Source organism: Lissotriton helveticus, chromosome 9 (genome assembly GCF_964261635.1).
Source record: "Lissotriton helveticus chromosome 9, aLisHel1.1, whole genome shotgun sequence".
Taxonomy (NCBI): Eukaryota; Metazoa; Chordata; class Amphibia; order Caudata; family Salamandridae; genus Lissotriton; species Lissotriton helveticus.
This window is the reverse complement of record NC_136070.1, coordinates 916,725,805-916,742,364: the sequence shown is the minus strand read 5'-3', so window position 1 is coordinate 916,742,364 and position 16,560 is coordinate 916,725,805. Positions and strand designations below refer to the sequence as shown.

At 47.8% G+C, this 16,560-nt stretch overlaps 1 protein-coding gene across 1 annotated transcript in view; it reads left to right on the top strand.

The window, feature by feature from the left end:
* The window catches only part of RYR1 (ryanodine receptor 1), a 1,073,089-nt gene that overhangs the window by 512,779 nt on the left and 543,750 nt on the right, over positions 1–16,560 (top strand). Inside the window, exon 45 of the mRNA XM_078661091.1 lies at positions 1,085–1,271. Coding sequence (XP_078517217.1) covers positions 1,085–1,271 — 187 coding nt within the window. The remainder of the gene's footprint in view (positions 1–1,084; positions 1,272–16,560) is intronic.

Below are 16,560 nucleotides of genomic sequence, written 5' to 3'. Positions count from 1 at the left end.
ATGTTGCGCACACACATGTCCAAAGGACATGTGTGTGTGTAACATGCAACTTAGAAAAATGCACTAAAGTGCATTTTTCTAAGTTTTCGCTATTTACCACGAAGTCAGACATCGCGGTAAATAGCGGCCCAATATTGCGATTTCGCAATTTTTAAAAGGTTCATGAATAGCATTTAAGGAATCTCTAATTGAGATTCCTTAAATGCGATCGCAATTTGATAAATCGCAATTATTTGCGATTTTTCAAATTGCGAGTTCATGAACCATTGATGAATCTCAAATGCCATTTTTGCGGGCGCAAACGGCCGATTTTTGCGATTCGCACCGTTTGCGCTCGCAAAAATGCTTGATGAATCTACCTGTATATGTACTAAATGAATAGTTGAATCCCACCTCTTAGCAACAAAGCAGCTCCCGGTTCAACGCTATTAGGGCCCTGGAACCAGTAGACTTAGTAGGTGCATGGAATAATGGTTATAGCCATTGTTACATCTTACCTAGCATGATAGAGAGCATTAGAAATGAAGGAGCTCCATCCCCCCGGTACGACAGTTGGAGGATTCGTCATGGTGAAGGAAAGATTATTTTCAATGCTTTGTTATCTCTCTGTCAAGGGCAAGGTCAAACTCTGGTCATTTTCCTGAGAACTGTCTTTCGTGGGCTGGCGTCACAGAGTAAATTTGCACACCTTCTGATGTGGATGATGCAGCATCTGAGAACCAGTCTTGTGAATTAGATCATTTTGAGTTCAGGAACGTTGTGGATAGGTAATATTTTAGGTAGGAAGCTACATTGAAGATCTCTCTTAATTATCTTTTTAAGTGAAAATGGATAATGTACTTTTAACATTTTCGCTGGCCTTTGCACAACTTACTGAAAAACAAATTTAACTTTGTGTACATTTTTTGTATCATCACTTTGTGTTTATTGTTCATAGTAATTCTAATGTGTTATTCCTTGTTTTCAGCCTCTGTTGATAACATTTTGTCTTTGGTACTTTTTTCATTGGGCATGGTGACACTAACTCCTGACCCCTTAATAATTTCATTGAGGGCTAACTATTAATTTTTGCCTTCTCTTGCAGGTGAGAGTGTGGAAGAGAACGCTAATGTAGTAGTGCGACTATTGATCCGTCGGCCTGAGTGCTTTGGCCCTGCACTAAGAGGGGAAGGTGGGAATGGCCTGCTGGCTGCAATTGAGGAGGCCATCAAGATTTCTGAGGATCCAGCTCGTGATGGCCCGACTGTAAAAAAGGACCGTCGGCGAGAAATGTGTGTAAAATCTGCACCTAATATATTTTTTGTCTTTTGCATCCTCTGGCTATGCTTGTAGAGTACTGCCTGTGTGTAGGGGGATCTGTGTATCATTCTGCGTTTGTTGATCTGTGTTCATGTGGAGGAAGGAGTACAATATTTTATTGTAGGTTTGTTCTGATGGATACTTCTAACTGCAGATTCCTCACGTTGTGAATTTCCACCTGACGCCAGACTGGATCCGGAAAACTCAATAGCAGTGCTCCCGAATGGCAGGAGATGGTGCAATGCAAATTCACATCAACCGCATCTCACTCTAGAAGTGACAAACGGAGGACTTATAAACGCCACCCATGCTCGCTGAAGTCAGTTCCTTTTTTCTGCGCCTTCAGATTCTCATCCGGAGCTGCGCTCCTTCTTTCTGCACTCTGTGAAGTGAATTTTCTCCCAAAAACAACAGGATTCAAACTTTGAAGGGACTTTCGCAAACAGATCTCTATGACAGAGCCCCACAAGGTATACTTCTGGTGTTTAGGTTTTTCACACAACTCACACGTTCTTCAGGGCCTGTGAAGACTACACCTATATGAACCCTAAGGCCATCATTTAGAGTGAGACAAAGCTCTAAATGGCAAAACACTGGAAGGCTCTGTGCTGGCCCCTCTCCAGGTTGAAGGCAGGTTGAAGGCAATGACCTGCTCTTGCAGTCATTCCTGAGGAAACTCTTCCTTGCAGTCAAAGTCTTCTGGTAAGTCGATGAAGAAACACAATAAGTCAAAGCAAGACTCTGTCCCTTCCTGCTACTCTCGATCTCCAGAGAGAGTACAAGGGAATCACCATGTCTCCAGATCTCGCTCCCTTCCACTGAGAAGTCGATTCCATCTCTTCTCCCGATGCACCTTGAGTTTTCGCATCCATCACTGTTGTTGCAGCAGGTCGAGACCTTTTGTGACATTAGGCCCCCAGGAGCCGCAGGGACACCCCCTTGGGTTACTGTCAACTGGTTCACCCTCAGTGCTTCTAGGCTCTTTGAACCTGTTTCACGTTCTGTGCCAGCATAGAGACTAGTTCTGAAATCAGCACCAGCTCCATCAGCTTCAGCGTTGGCACCAATGCCACTTGTGTCGGAGTAAGATCCACAACCCGCTGGGATGTCCATCTCTGAGCCATCATTGTATTGACCGTGGTCGGGTCCATATCTTTTTTAATGTTTTATCGTAGTCAAAAACAGAACATGTACAGAACACAAACCACACCACAGTTGGTAAAGAAATGCGGCCACACACTAAGCCATCAACCTTAAACAGTCTGTAAGGCACAATACAGGCAAGACTCTATATCATTGCAAAGCATCAGTCATCTCCCTAGGATTCCATCCACCTTTAGTGTCCGCCCTGTGGGTTCACAGTCCCACTCCAGTTCGTATATAGCAGACCAAGGAGTGTATCATGCATCTAGCCTTAGCTACTGGCAGTCACAGTCTAGCAGTGTCCAAGAGCAGCACATGGAGAGGTATCTTATTTTTCACTCAGTTTCGCAGTTTGTAGTGCCAGCAGAAAAGCCACCAATAGAGCCCAAATGTCTTTTGACTGGGAGCTTACGGGCATTAGTCCCCAGTAGGTGTCCAATTGCTCTTGGCAATAGGCAGCATCCACGGCCAATGAGCCTCCTCAGTTACTGGATTTCTTCTCCAGTTAATTGGCCACCCGGTGCTTGCCCGGTAATAAGAGTACACTGTGAGTTTTCGCATCGGGTGGGATTTCTTTCACATAGGCTAACAAGGCCACTACTGGCGACCTCACAGGTGCATTATCCGCAATCAGTGCAATAGTATCAAACACCACCAAAATCATGCCACCTAGGGGCCCTCCCTCGCCAAATGCAGAAAAGTGGCCTTATATGCAGCACATTGCAGGTAGTGGGCCTCTTCAACCAAGCACATCCTGTACAGCTGGACTGATGTATGATAAACTCTATTCAAATATTTCAAATATTTATGAGGCAAAGTCTGTAACTTGGAGAAAGGTCAGACAGGTCCAGATCTGGATGTGCTGCACCCCTGCTAAACCCAATGGACGTAGACCCTATTCCCCTGCCGCAGTATCCTACACAGACATTACACCTACTTTTTGGTGCAGACTCTGACCAGAGCCAGCCGTATTGAGACAACAATGGAGGGAGTGGGAAAGGATTTGCCCCATCCTATGATTATGATTGCAACTTACATATGGAGCTACAGAATACCAGTGGACTGAACACCTCACTTGATACTGGGCTGGTTCCCCCCACAAGCCACCAAGTGAGGAAAGCACTTAATTTGCCACAGTTGCAAGGAGGGCTGACTTACACTTCACCATAGTGGAGGTAAAAATGTGTTGACAAACGTCTCATAGTCTGACCAAGCACTGACCTAATCCCTGTTGCCCTTCAATGAAGCCTTCACTCACACACTAGTGGGCACCTGGGCTAAACTATGATCTGGCCGCCTCAGTCAGCCAACAGGTTTTCTGCTGCCATAGGTCTGCTCAAGGAGACTTGTATTTCCTCACACAGCACCTAACACCTCAAAATTTGGAGGTCCAGGCGTGCACAGTGGGGCCAACCCTAATATATTTCCTACCATGCCCCCTGACAGAGAGTGAAATAGAGTGGAGAGATTTGGAAAGCGTGCGTTCTCCTTAGCCAGCCTCGCTTTAAGGTCAGTTAACGTGAGCTGTTTAGTAGTCTGCTACACTCCCGCACTGTGGGACATGGTGGGTGATATCTTGCTCGCGATCCCCAAAGACATACAGACTTATCTGAAAGAAACAGGTTAGTGTTAGATTCCTTACTTTACAATATCCCCAGGCGTCAGACAGGATCCGGAAAGTTTTCGTCAGCAATACCCCTGCGCGTCGTTAGGCATCGTCTGCGGCTCCGCATCCGTCGTTGGCGTCATGATCGCCGGGATGACATCGTCGGAGTACTTAGACACCGCCCTCGCACGCTGACGTCAGTTCTTCTTTTTTCCACGCCAGGGTTACGGTCTATCAACACCGCTTGCCTTTTGGGCCATTACACCCAGTCCTTGTGGGACAGGTTGTGGACGTGCTGCCCCAGTGTCTGGAGGAGGCCCAGGCACGGTTCGCCCAGGCACTTGCTGAGGGGCAGGATGCAGCACGCAACTCCATCAGATGTGGACTTGATACCAAGGACTCGCTGGGCAGAGCGATTTCCGTGACGGTGGCGATCCGTCGCAACGTCTGGCTGAGGTCCGCCAACTTTTCAGGGGATGTCCAGGCCACGCTCATGGACATGCCCTTTGATGGCCGTCGCCTTTTTGGCGACAAAGCAGACAGTGCGCTTGAGCGTTTCAAGGACTCCAGGGCTACGGCTAAGTCCTTGGGCCTGTCGGGCCAGCGCCAGCAGACTTCTGCTTTTCGCCCCTTTCGTGGCCAAGGAAGGGGCGCCCCCACTCGTTCGTACAGCCACAGGCCGCAGAACCAGCCTCAACGCGGTCGCGGACGTGATAACTGCCGTGGCGGTGCTGGGGGACAACGGCAAGGTCAGTCCACATTCACTCCCGCAGCATCTGCCTCAAAGCCTTCCTAGTCCGAGCTTTCAGGCCCATTCGACGCCAGTGGGGGGCAGGGTCCGCCATCGCCTCCTCCACTGGCGCTCCATCACGTCGGACAGGTGGGTGCTGCAAATTGTCCGAAGGGGCTACTCCCTCCCCTTTGAGGCGACCCCTCCAGCCATGCCACCGCAGTACCACCGCATGTCGGGGGATCACTTGCAAATTCTGCAGGAGGAAGTTATGGCCCTCTTGGCCAAGGGGGCCATCGAGCGCGTTCCTGGGCCAGAAGTATGACGTGGTTGCTACTCCCACTACTTTCTGGTACCCAAGAAGGGCAAAGGAGGCCTTCACCCGATCTTGGACCTCCGGGGCGTCAACGGCTTCCTCCGGAAGGAAAAGTTCAAGATGCTGACTTTAGCTCAGGCCCGTGCTGCCCTAGACCCCAGAGACTGGATGGTAGCGTTGGACTTGCAGGACGCATATTTCCACATCCCCTTCCTGCCAGCCCACCGGCGCTACCTGCAGTTCACGGTAGGCCACGAGCACTTTCAGTTTACTGTGATCCCTTCGGCCTTACCAGTGCCCCTCGGGTGTTCACGAAAGTGATGGCGGTGGTCGCAGCTCATCTGCGCAGATCAGGGGTTTCAGTGTTCCCCTGCCTTGGTAGGATATATTCGCCACCTAAGAGAACGCGCAATGTCATCAGTTCTGCGCGTTGGAATTTCCAAGGCTGCACTCGCTCGGAGGCGCTTTTCGTCGCGTGTGAAGCTGCAGTCTATTGTACGCATTTCTGCCTATTCCACTTCTGCCCAGAGTGCTGAAGAAGATCAGATGATACCGGGCCCAAGTCATCCTTGTGGCTCCGGACTTGACACGAAGATACTGGTATCCCGAGCTACTCAGCATGTTTGTCGATCCCCCGATTCGTCTGCCTCTTCAGGAGGACCTTCTGTCGCAGCAGCAGGGGACGGTCCTCCACCCGAACCTGTCCAGTCTCCACCTACATGCGAGGAGATTGAGCGGCGAAAGTTGAGGCATTTGACTTGCCTCCTGAAGTCTGTGATGTGATTCTGGCAGCCAGGTGTCCCTCCACAAAAACGATATGCGCCTGCAGGTGGAATACATTTGTGGCATGGTGCACAGCAAAGGCTGTGGATCCACTTTATGCCCCCCCTTTCAGAGGTTCTCCTCTTCCTTCTTTCTCTTGCCCAGCAGGGCTTTGCTCGGGGCACCAGCCGCGGCCGGTATTGGGAGTACCGACCGGGCGGTGACGTGGGGAGGGGGACGGGCAGGGTGGGGGGTAGTAATGTATGGATTACGGACTTTAACAGGTAAGTAAACATAAAAATTGATAAAACAAATTTTGTTGCTTGCACTGCATCACCAAATGCGATGCAGTGCGCCTTTCAGCTCCAGTCAGGCAATTTCCCCAACAGTTTTGTACTTCTCGGGGATATGCCACGGGTATGGAGTATTGGCAACATCAGGCTCCTCCTGGACCAGGTTCTCTTTGCCCTGGATTCTGAAGACTGGATGGCAGCATTGGGCCTGTCAGATGTTTATTTTAACATCCCCGTCCTGCAGAACCACAGACACTACCTGCTGTTCATGGTGGGACACAAGCTCCCTTTTGACCTCACCAGTGCCCCTCGGGTCTTCACAAAGATAATGGTGGTGGGCACTGCCCATCTTTGGAGGTCAGGGTTACCAGTCTTCTCCTACCTCGATGACTGTTAAAGATGGGCTCGCTACAGTTAGTCGTGCAAGGTCAGCACTTTGGTGCACAGGAGTTATCAAGAACTCTCTCTCTCTCTCTCTCTCTCTCTCTCTCTCTCTCTCTCTCTCTCTCTCTCTCTCTCTCTCTCTCTCTCTCTCTCTCTCTCTCTCTCTCTCTGAAACCCATTCCATCTAGAGTGTGGAGCACTTGGCTTTTGTATGCTTTGCAGCGGCTGCCTCTCCTGCCTCGAGTTCTGAAGAAGATCTGGAAGGACTGGGTCTAAGCCATTTTAGTGGATCCAGATTGAGCCAAAAGAGTGATATACCTGGAGTTTCTGAGCTTGAACATCTGTCCTCCGAACAGGCTGCCTCTTCTGAAGAAGATCTCCTGTTGTAACAGTAAGGCAGGGTCCTTCACCTAAGCCAGCACTACCTACACCTCCATATATGGAGAATGAACACCAACAGTTAGTCACCTTTCTCGTGAGGTAGTTGTGCCATCTTGGCAACACAGGGATGTGTGCCATGGCGACTCTTTGTTTAGTTCTGTACTTAGACACTCAGCCTACAAAGGCAGTGTGTGGGTGTCAGGGAACAGGGCCCCTAAGGGTGGCACAATAAGTGCTGCAGTCCTTAGGGGTCTTCTCTGGTCACCATGCCCTGGGTACCTAGGGTACCATTTACTAGGGGCTGACAGGTGGCCAAAGATGCCAATTGGGTATTAGGTTCAACACAGTTTTAGGGAAGGAATACAGGCCCTGGGTACCTGGTTGTCAGGAGCCCAGGGCACACTCAGTCAAAGCACATCAGCAGTTCAGCAAAAAGTGGGAGCATACCAATGCAAGAAAGATGGCACTTTTTCACACAACCCCCCACAACCGAAAGGTGATGAGACTAACCTTGCCCTAGGGATTCTTCATTGTCTAAGTGGAAGAACCTCGAAAGTCCATCTGCATTGGCATGGGCAGTCCCTCGCCGGTGTTCCACTTCAAAGTCCATTCCCTGTAGGGAGATGGACCATCTCAGTAATTTTGGATTTTCCCCTTTCATCTGCATTAGCCATCTGAGAGGTCTGTGGTCAGTTTGAACCAGGAAGTGAGTTCCAAACAAGTAGGGCATCAACTTCTTCAGGGACCAAACCACAGCAAAGGCTCCCTCTCTATGGCGTTCCAACGCTGCTCTCTGGGGAGTAGCCTCCTTCTTATGAAAGCAACAGGTTGGTCTTGGCCTTCCTCATTGATCTGGGAGAGGACTGCTCCTATTCCCAGCTCTGAGGCATCAGTCTGCACTAGGAACTGCTTGGATTAGTCTGGTGCTTTTAGAATGGGTGCTGAGCACATTGCTTCTTTCAGGGCGTCAAAAGCCTTTTGGCAGCTAACAGTCCAGTTTACTTTTTGGGGCATTTTCTTGGAGGTGAGTTCTGTAAGGGGAATCACAATGGACCCATATCCCTTCACGAACCTCCTGTAGTACCCAGTCAAGCCAAGGAATGCCCTGACCTGGGTCTGGGTTGTTGGAGCTGCCCAGTCCATGATACTCTGGATCTTGGGCTGTAAGGGTTGGACCTGGCCTCCACCAACAAGGTGGCCCATGTACACCACTGTGCCCTGCTCTATCTGGCATTTGGATTCCTTGATAGTCCTGCAGATTGCAGGGCTTGTAGAACCTTCCCAAGGTGGATCAGGTGATGCTGCCAGGTGGAGCTAAAGACAGCAATATCATCACGATAAGCTGCACTAAAGGACTCCAACCCAGTCAGGACTTGGTTCACCAACCTCTGGAAGGTGGCAGGGGCATTCTTTAACCCAAAATGCATTACAGTAAACTGATAGTGTCCATCAGGGGTGGACAAGGCTGTTTTCTCTTGTGCTCCTGGGGCCATGCCAATCTGCCAGTACCCTGCAGTCAAGTCAAAGGTACTGAGAAATGTGGCTGCCCCCAACTTATCTATCAACTCACCTGCTCTTGGAATGGGGTGAGCATTTGTCTTGGTGACAGAGTTGAGCCCTCTATAGTCCACACAAAACCTCATCTCTCGCTTTCCACCCTGGGGATGAGGTTTGGGGACCAGAACCACTGGGCTGTCCCAAAGGCTCTCAGAGGGTCCAATTACCCCTAACTCCAGCATCTTGCTGAATTCAGCTCTGATGCTTTCCTTAACTTGGTCTGATTGTCGATGGATTTTGTTTTTGACAGGGTTACTGTCACCAGTGTCCACATCATGGGTACACCTGTTGGCATCAGTGCGGGTTTAATGTGCTGAGAAGTTTGATACCAAACTTCTCAGTATTCAGTGGGGCCATCATGGTGCTGTGAAGTTCGTAATGTCGACCCCCCACTACCATATACTCTTAATGGAAGCACTGCACTTACAGTGCCCAGGAATGTCCCTGGGTACTGTAGGGGCACAGGGCTCATGCACCAGGGCTCCCACCACTGGCATAGGGCACCCAGCTAGAGGGGTGGCTGAGGTATGCCAGGGCAGTGGGTCTTGTGGGCATGGCACACCGGGATGTGTGCCATGTCGACTCTTTGTTGTAAATCGCTTCTTTAAGGGCATTGCTCGTTTGTTTCCTCCAACTCCTTTCGTGATGCCCCAGTGGGACTTGAACCTGGTTCTTACTTATCTGATGTGTGCTCCTTTCGAGCCGTTCCATAACTGTGCTCTCAGACTTTTAACCCTTAAAACTGCCTTTCTGGTTGCCATCACCTCTGCTCGCAGGGTGAGTAAGCTACAGGCCCTTTCTTCTAAGCCTCCTTTCCTGGCTGTTCATCCGGACAGGGTTGTCCTCCGCACTAGGCCTTCTTTTCTTCCCAAAGGTGTTACCTCTTTCCATATAGGACAGACCATCACTTTGCCCACCTTCTTTCCGACACTGCATCCTTCTAAAGAGGAAGAGAGGCTCCACCGTCTGGATCCAAAACGTGCACTTTCTTTCTATTTGTATTGCACAAAACAATTCTGGGTAGATGACCAGTGCTTTGTCGGTTATGTGGGCGCCAAGAAAGGTCGGGCCGTGAAAAAACAAACCATCTCCTGATGGGTTGTTCTTTGCATCAAAATCTGCTATTCCTTAGTGAAAAAGGAACCTCCAGTTGGGTTGCGTGCCCATGCCACCAGGGCGGCGGCAGCCACTACTGCTTTGGGACGTGAAGTTCCCCTTCTTGATATCTGCCAGGCAGCTATGTGGGCTTCACTGCACACGCCTATTAAACACTATTGCCTGGACAGGCAAGTCCGGATACACTACTTGTGCGGCTGTTCAGTTCTCCAGGACTTTCTGGTGTGAACTTGGTTCATAGACCCACCAACGGGGTTGGTATTTCTGGGGAATCTATTCTAAGGTGAGGAATCCATAACTAACTGTCTCTTTTAGATGAACAAGTTACATACCTTCAGTAACGATATATCTGTAAGAGACATAAAATAGTTATGGATTCCTCACTTCCCCATCCATCCTCCCACTTCTGCGAACTGATTTCTAGGGTAAGGGACTCCCTATCAGGGCCCTAGTTTTTGTGCACCAGCGGTCAGTGTCTTGCATGGCTCTGCGCTTCTGGTGTTGAATGTCGTGTAAAGAACTGACATCAGCGCGCGAGGGTGGCGTCTAAGTAGATACCACTGACGCCACCTATCGAAGCACAGAGGTTCCTCTGAGGAAAAAATTCTCAGGATCCAGTCTGACGCCTGGGGTTAGTTCTAAGGTGAGGAATACATAACTAACCTATGTCTCTTACAGATATATTGTTACCGAAGGTAAGTAACTTGTTCATCTGTGTATATTGTCTGTCTCTGTATGCATCTATATCTGCGAAGGGCACCTTGGATATGGGAGAACCTTTCGTCTTGTGAGTAAGTTTTGTGTTAACGTGGGTCCGTTTGTGTTTGGATATGACTATTGCAATTATTAATGTGTCAAGAATTTTGATATTCTGGAAAATTTGGAGTGGTATGTAAGTGTGTGTTTGTTAGGACTGTGTGTGTGTTGCCACTCAGTATACAGATGTAGAAGGTTCATGCATCTCTGTTTATATGGAATGTGTTGGCTGTGTGGGTTATGTTATGATATATGTGTTACATAAAGCAGCCCTGTAAGCAGCTTGATGTTTCTTCAAAGCACTAGTTAGATGAAGCCAGAGAGGCTGAAAAAAATACCCAGAAAAGAGGAAAGCAAGGAATGGGGTGAGGGAGGAATGGGGTTGGAGGGGGTAAAGAGAGAGGAGTGCTGCAAATCAAATGATCATTCCATAAACACTTGCACCTTAGTGACTGACAAAACGATAACAGCTAACCTGGGTCATTTAGTCGGCTGCATAGGACAATAGGTGCAGATGTGTAAAGGGAAGTTGGGAGCCAGGCCCTTAAAAAGGATTGAGTGTATGTATATGAAGGTGATGGAGGGCACGATTGAGCTTGAAGTGTGTTGGCGTACTCTTTACAATAATCTGTCTGATAGAGACTTAAAGCTGCATATTCCTCATCTTTTGAATATCCCCCCAGGCGTCAGGAACCGGAAACCTTTCACAGTACCTCTCCATGCTGGAAGGTAGCACCTTGCAGCTCCCCACTGGCACCATTCTGCTCTGGTAATGATGTGCGGGCCTACATAGGAGCCACTCCAGTACGCTGATGTCAGCTCTTTTCTTTTTAGACGTGGATCTGGAGCTTGTCTGACACATTTACATCATTATTTCTCAATTTCTTCCAGTGTTCAAGGGATGTCACCCCTTAAAACAATAAGTTTCAAACCTGTAGGGGTTGTCGCATTACCATGCAAGTCGTTATGGAGACTTGCCTTAGGGAGAGCACTGGAGTTGGAACAGTATCATTTACTGTTCCAACTCCAGCCTTTGCAACAGTAGGGAAAGTGTTGGATTTAAAGTCCAACATCAATCTAACAACTCTTTCCTTAAGGCAAGTCAACTTGAGTAGTAAAGACCATGCTGTTAAGGCACAGGGTGGTTTGAGATACGGTGTTCAGGCTGTTTCCCATGCCTGTGCATATCTGGAGACTCCAAGCCCAGGAGAGACTGCACATTGAAGATCCCAGAGGCCGTCTTGGAACGGAAGGCAAAATTCTATGTCTCCAAGCATAAGAAGATTCTGCAATGGGACTGTTCCAAATCGTGCTTCGTGTCGAAGTTTCGCTCTTGGTCCTGTTCCCATGAATATGTATGGGCAGCACCACACTTCTCGATCTCGCTCGCGAAATCAGATGACTTCGATGCTGATTCCACTTGTGGTTCCGGCAGAACCTGAGTTTCTGCTGCCTTCAGCCATGGCACATCAGATCAAAGAGTACCATGCAGCCATGCCTCATCTCTTCGTAACCCTGATGACTCCCTCTGGGGCACCTTCTAGCCCCAAGGAGCTGAGAGACCCTCCACCTGGTTTTATCTTCTGCGCCAGTTTGACCCTCCACGCTTACCTTGCATCCGGCTCTTGTTCTGACTCTGCTGCCAACACCACAACCTATGCCGACTCCAGGCATGTTGACACTAATGCCGACTTTGCTGTCTGAAGGAGCTGCTCCGATTATCTTCTTCAACTCCGACTTGACTGAATCCGCCCGATGCACAACTTCCCGTACTTTAATTACAGCAGGCTAAACAGCACTCTCCCCATTCCCTTTTTGAGAATGACTCTGATAATGATTGTGACCCAGGTGATGAGTTCACACAGCCCTACCAGGATGACAATTACTACAAGGACTTACAGGAAACTAGTGGCCTTGATACCTCCCCTGGACAAGACTCTTTCTTTCTCCTCCTGGACCCGCCAGAAAGGTGTCCTCTTTCTACGCCATGGTGATGTATAGAGCAACTGAAGTAACAACTTCTAACTCATCACCTTCGAGGGTAAAGCTAATGTCTTAATGGAAGACTCTTCTGAGCCTCTTCTCCCCATCAACAAGGCACTAATTAGTACATTGTTAGGCGCTTTGGCCAAACCTTGCTTTAGCCCCCCATTTAATAGAAAAGTTGCCAGGCGCCATTGTCCTGCCCCTGGCAACCTGTCTTTTCTTTCCCAACACTCCTTGGTAGAAAAACTCCACCAGCCTTTCTAATCCAAAAACATTTTCTGCCACTATCCCAGTAGGAAATGTAAGCAAGTGGAAACACTTGGCAAACATGTCCTTTTCATCTACAAACTTGGCTCGTCAACCTGTTAAGGCCAGCAGCTTGTTGTCCCGCTACCCACACACTCTTTGGGATTCAGTGGCATACGACCCCTGGTGGGCCCAAAGACCTGCGCCCTGTGCTCTCTCAGGCAACTCAAGATGGTTGTGATGCTGCCAAGTTCATGATTTGTTGTGGCTTGGACACCACCGATTCTATTGGGTGGGTCATTGGCACCAGTGTTGCCATTCGCCCCCATGTGTGGCTGTGATCGACGTAGTTCTCCGTCGAATTCCAGTCCTCTTTCATGGATATGCCCCTTGATGGCATTTGCCTGTTCTGGAAAAATACTGACTCCGCTCCTGAGCATTTTAAGGGGAACTCGGATACCTCTCTCTCTTTGGGCCTTTCCGCCCCACCTCGCCAATTGCAACAGTTCTACCACGTTTTTTTGCAGCTTTGGCTGCAGCATCTCTTACTGCCAATTTGTCCAACCCTCACAGGGAACCCACCAGTTTTGCAGTAGATGCTGAGGTACTAGTCTAGACCTGTGTCTTCTCAAGGTGCTCCTCCAGAAGAAGAAATTCAGAATGTTCACCCTGGCCCACGCCTTGTCTACCCTCGATCCTGAAGACTGGGTGTTAACGTTGGACCTGCATTATCACTATTTCCATATTTCTGTATTGCCAGCACATCAGCACCACCTGCGGTTCATGAAAGAGGAGCATTCTCTGTTTGCTGTGCTCCCCTTTGGTCTCACCAGCACCCCTCAGGTGTTCACGAAAATGATGATGTTGGTGTCAGTACACCTACGGAAGCCAAGAGTGCTAGTCTTCCCCTCTATCGACGACTGTCTGTTACAGATAGGCTTACAATATCAATGGGGGCGTAGGAACATCCCACGCTGAATCTTGAGGAGCGCCAATGGGCCTTGGCCTCTAGATTGTCAAACGTTACTGCAGTTTAAAGTTGAATATATCTTTATTCCAATTATATCGTCATTGTAGTATATTTGAACATCATATAATCAATTGTAGATTAGTCATTGGAATCGACATTTGCGTTACAATCCTTTGAAATTCCCGTAGTTAATCCCAATGCATTTCGGGACATGGAGTCCCTTCATCAGGGGATCTAATGAGGAGATAAACATCGTATTAGGGCGGACACAAGGATAGGGCTCATCTAACACCCGTGGGATTAAAGAAATAAGAAAGTGAGTATGTCGCGTGAACCAAATCCAGTTACTTGTTATATAGTCCATTCAAAGTCAGGGTGATGTTAACATGCAGGTGGTTAAAACATAAAAAACATAAAAAACATAAAAAACATAGGCTACAAAAATCTGAAGTCGGGTGAAACGAAATAAAGTTGAAGTCTAACGGGAATCTCTGTGGAAAGCTCCAGTGATCGTGAAGGTAGACACACAGTTACAAACCAGGATGGAAACCGGGTGCACGAACCCACCAAAAGTCGGAACCAATATGGTGAATAAACAAGGGTGCTCAAGGCGCAACGAATTCTGACGGACCCAAAAGTCCGGTGTAAAGTGCCTGCTGGGACTCACCAAAGGGTCGGGCGTGTAGTTAGTAATCTGGCGTTTCCGCGTTCTGTGAAACTACTGGCGTGTTGTGACGGTTAATAAAGTAAAAAACGGACTAGCGAAATGTAAACGGGCACGCTAAACAAAAACATAGAAAACGGACTTGGGTAGAAGTATTACGAGTGAAAAGGTGGCGGATTAGAAAACGGACCATTGGAAAAGGCTGGGACGCTAAACACAAACAAGGGACTGCGTATGAAACCACTATCGAGGAAATTGACAAATAAACATGATTAAATCTTGAATCAATGATATTAAATGATGTGGTTCAAACATAATGTGAAAAAAAACAATGGAGTTAAACGGAAAATATGCGGGGTAAAGAAAGAAAGCAAGATATAAAGATGGATAAGGAAAGTAGGAGAAAATGAATAAGTGAAGATGAGCTAGATAATATAAGAAAGGACAGTATTTATAAGAAACAACTAAATTCTGTACGATCATTAAGACCAAACGGTTGACAGGAATCCATAATTTTCATCCAAATTAATTCTCGTTGTAGAAGTCTCTTATGATTGTCAACTCCCGGTCTCATGGGGACAACCTCCAGTGCCAGGAACCTCAGCTGACTGATGTTGTGTGAGGCAGATATGAAATGGGCGGCCAGCGGGGATTTAATATTTTGAGTTCTGATGGTGCTTTTATGTTCCGTTAGACGGGTCTTTAATTTAATTTCCTCTCAGTTTTTCCAACATATGGTAACCCACATGGGCATTTCAGTAAATACACTAAGTTCATGGAGTCACATGTAGCATTAGTTTTAAGGTGTATGACTTTGCCCGTACGTGGATGGTTGATGGAGTTGCCACTGATTATATTGTGACAGTGACCACAGTTGTGGCATGGTTTCGTTCCAGCAAAGATTTCAACTCTGTGAGGTGGACTGTATTCTAACATGTTCTTTAAGTTCTTTGCTCTTTGATAGGCAAACAAGGGGGTACTGTTGAAGATTCCCTGGAAGTCAGGCTCTAATTGTACCATAGACCAATTATGTAGAAGAATTTTCTTGATGTTGGGGCTGTTCGACGAATATTTTGACACAAATACCGGTCTCTCAAGTTTTTTTTGACGTGTGCACTGGGACAATAAAAAGCTCATCGCGTAGTACCATTGGATTACATATCAAACCCTTTGGTGTGCCACACCACCACTCTGTTTTGTACAGATAGGCTTACCCCAGGCAGTCGTCAACCATCTCCAGATTACGCCAAACTACCTGTCATCATTGGAGTTCAATATAAGTGGGGCAAAGTCACACCCAACTCCATCTCAGATGCTCCCTTTCATCTGAGCCATTCTTGACACTTTTCAGTTTTGTGCCTTTTCCCTGGGAAAGAGAGGTCAGGACATTCGGGCTATCCTGATCTTTCAGCCTCAGTCCTGGATTTCAGTGAAGTCGACTTTGAGGCTGCTGGGACTGATAGCATCCTGCTGGTCGAGCACACCAGGTTTCATATGCGGGCTCTGCAGTGGGATCTGAAATTAAGGGTTTAGTGACTGAGGGTAGATTAGGGTGATTATGCCCTCGAGACACAGTGCACAAGATATTATAGTGCATTATATAGGAGCGGTGATACAAGAGAGGGGATGTCATCCCTGCATCCCTGACATAAAGGTAAGTTAACTGAAAACAAATCTCCTAGCACACTCAATTTTATATAAACACAAATAAAAGTCAGCCCATTATCTTAGTGTTCTTCAGTTTTTCATTTTAAATTGAATTCTGATTCTTCTGCCAGCCAACACGTGTTTCGTCAATGGGTGTGTCACCCTACGACTTCATCGGGGTTCTGATCCATAGTTTCGTTCTCAAATTGGCCAGTTTGATCATGTGTATGACGAATTCCCAATTTATCTGTGCAATGTAGCACTAAATTCCCGCCTATGACGTAAATCAAGTGGTCTTCTGTACCCGTGTACGAGCCACACAGATCCCTGCCTGTCAGTCGACGGGCTCGTTTGCACACGTGTACGGGTCAGACCAAGCCGCTGGTTTCCAGATCTACGCGTCCATCTCACATGACATGAGGCAGGCGCGGAGATTGGTAAACCAGCGGCTCTGGTTTGAGCTGATCTGCTGGGACCAGCCAGAGAAAACTTCAGCCTATGGAACACTTACCATAAATGTATGCTGTTGGGGAATGAGCACATATTGTTCTTGTCAGAGAATATTTTTTGGTAATATATTGTGTTTGTGCCTGTTGACAAGATAATGTTACTAATATACCACCCCTGTACTGTTTTCAGTAACTGTTGAACAGCTTTCATTTCAGGAGTGGGCACCCACCTATAATGCTGTTATTTTTTTAAAT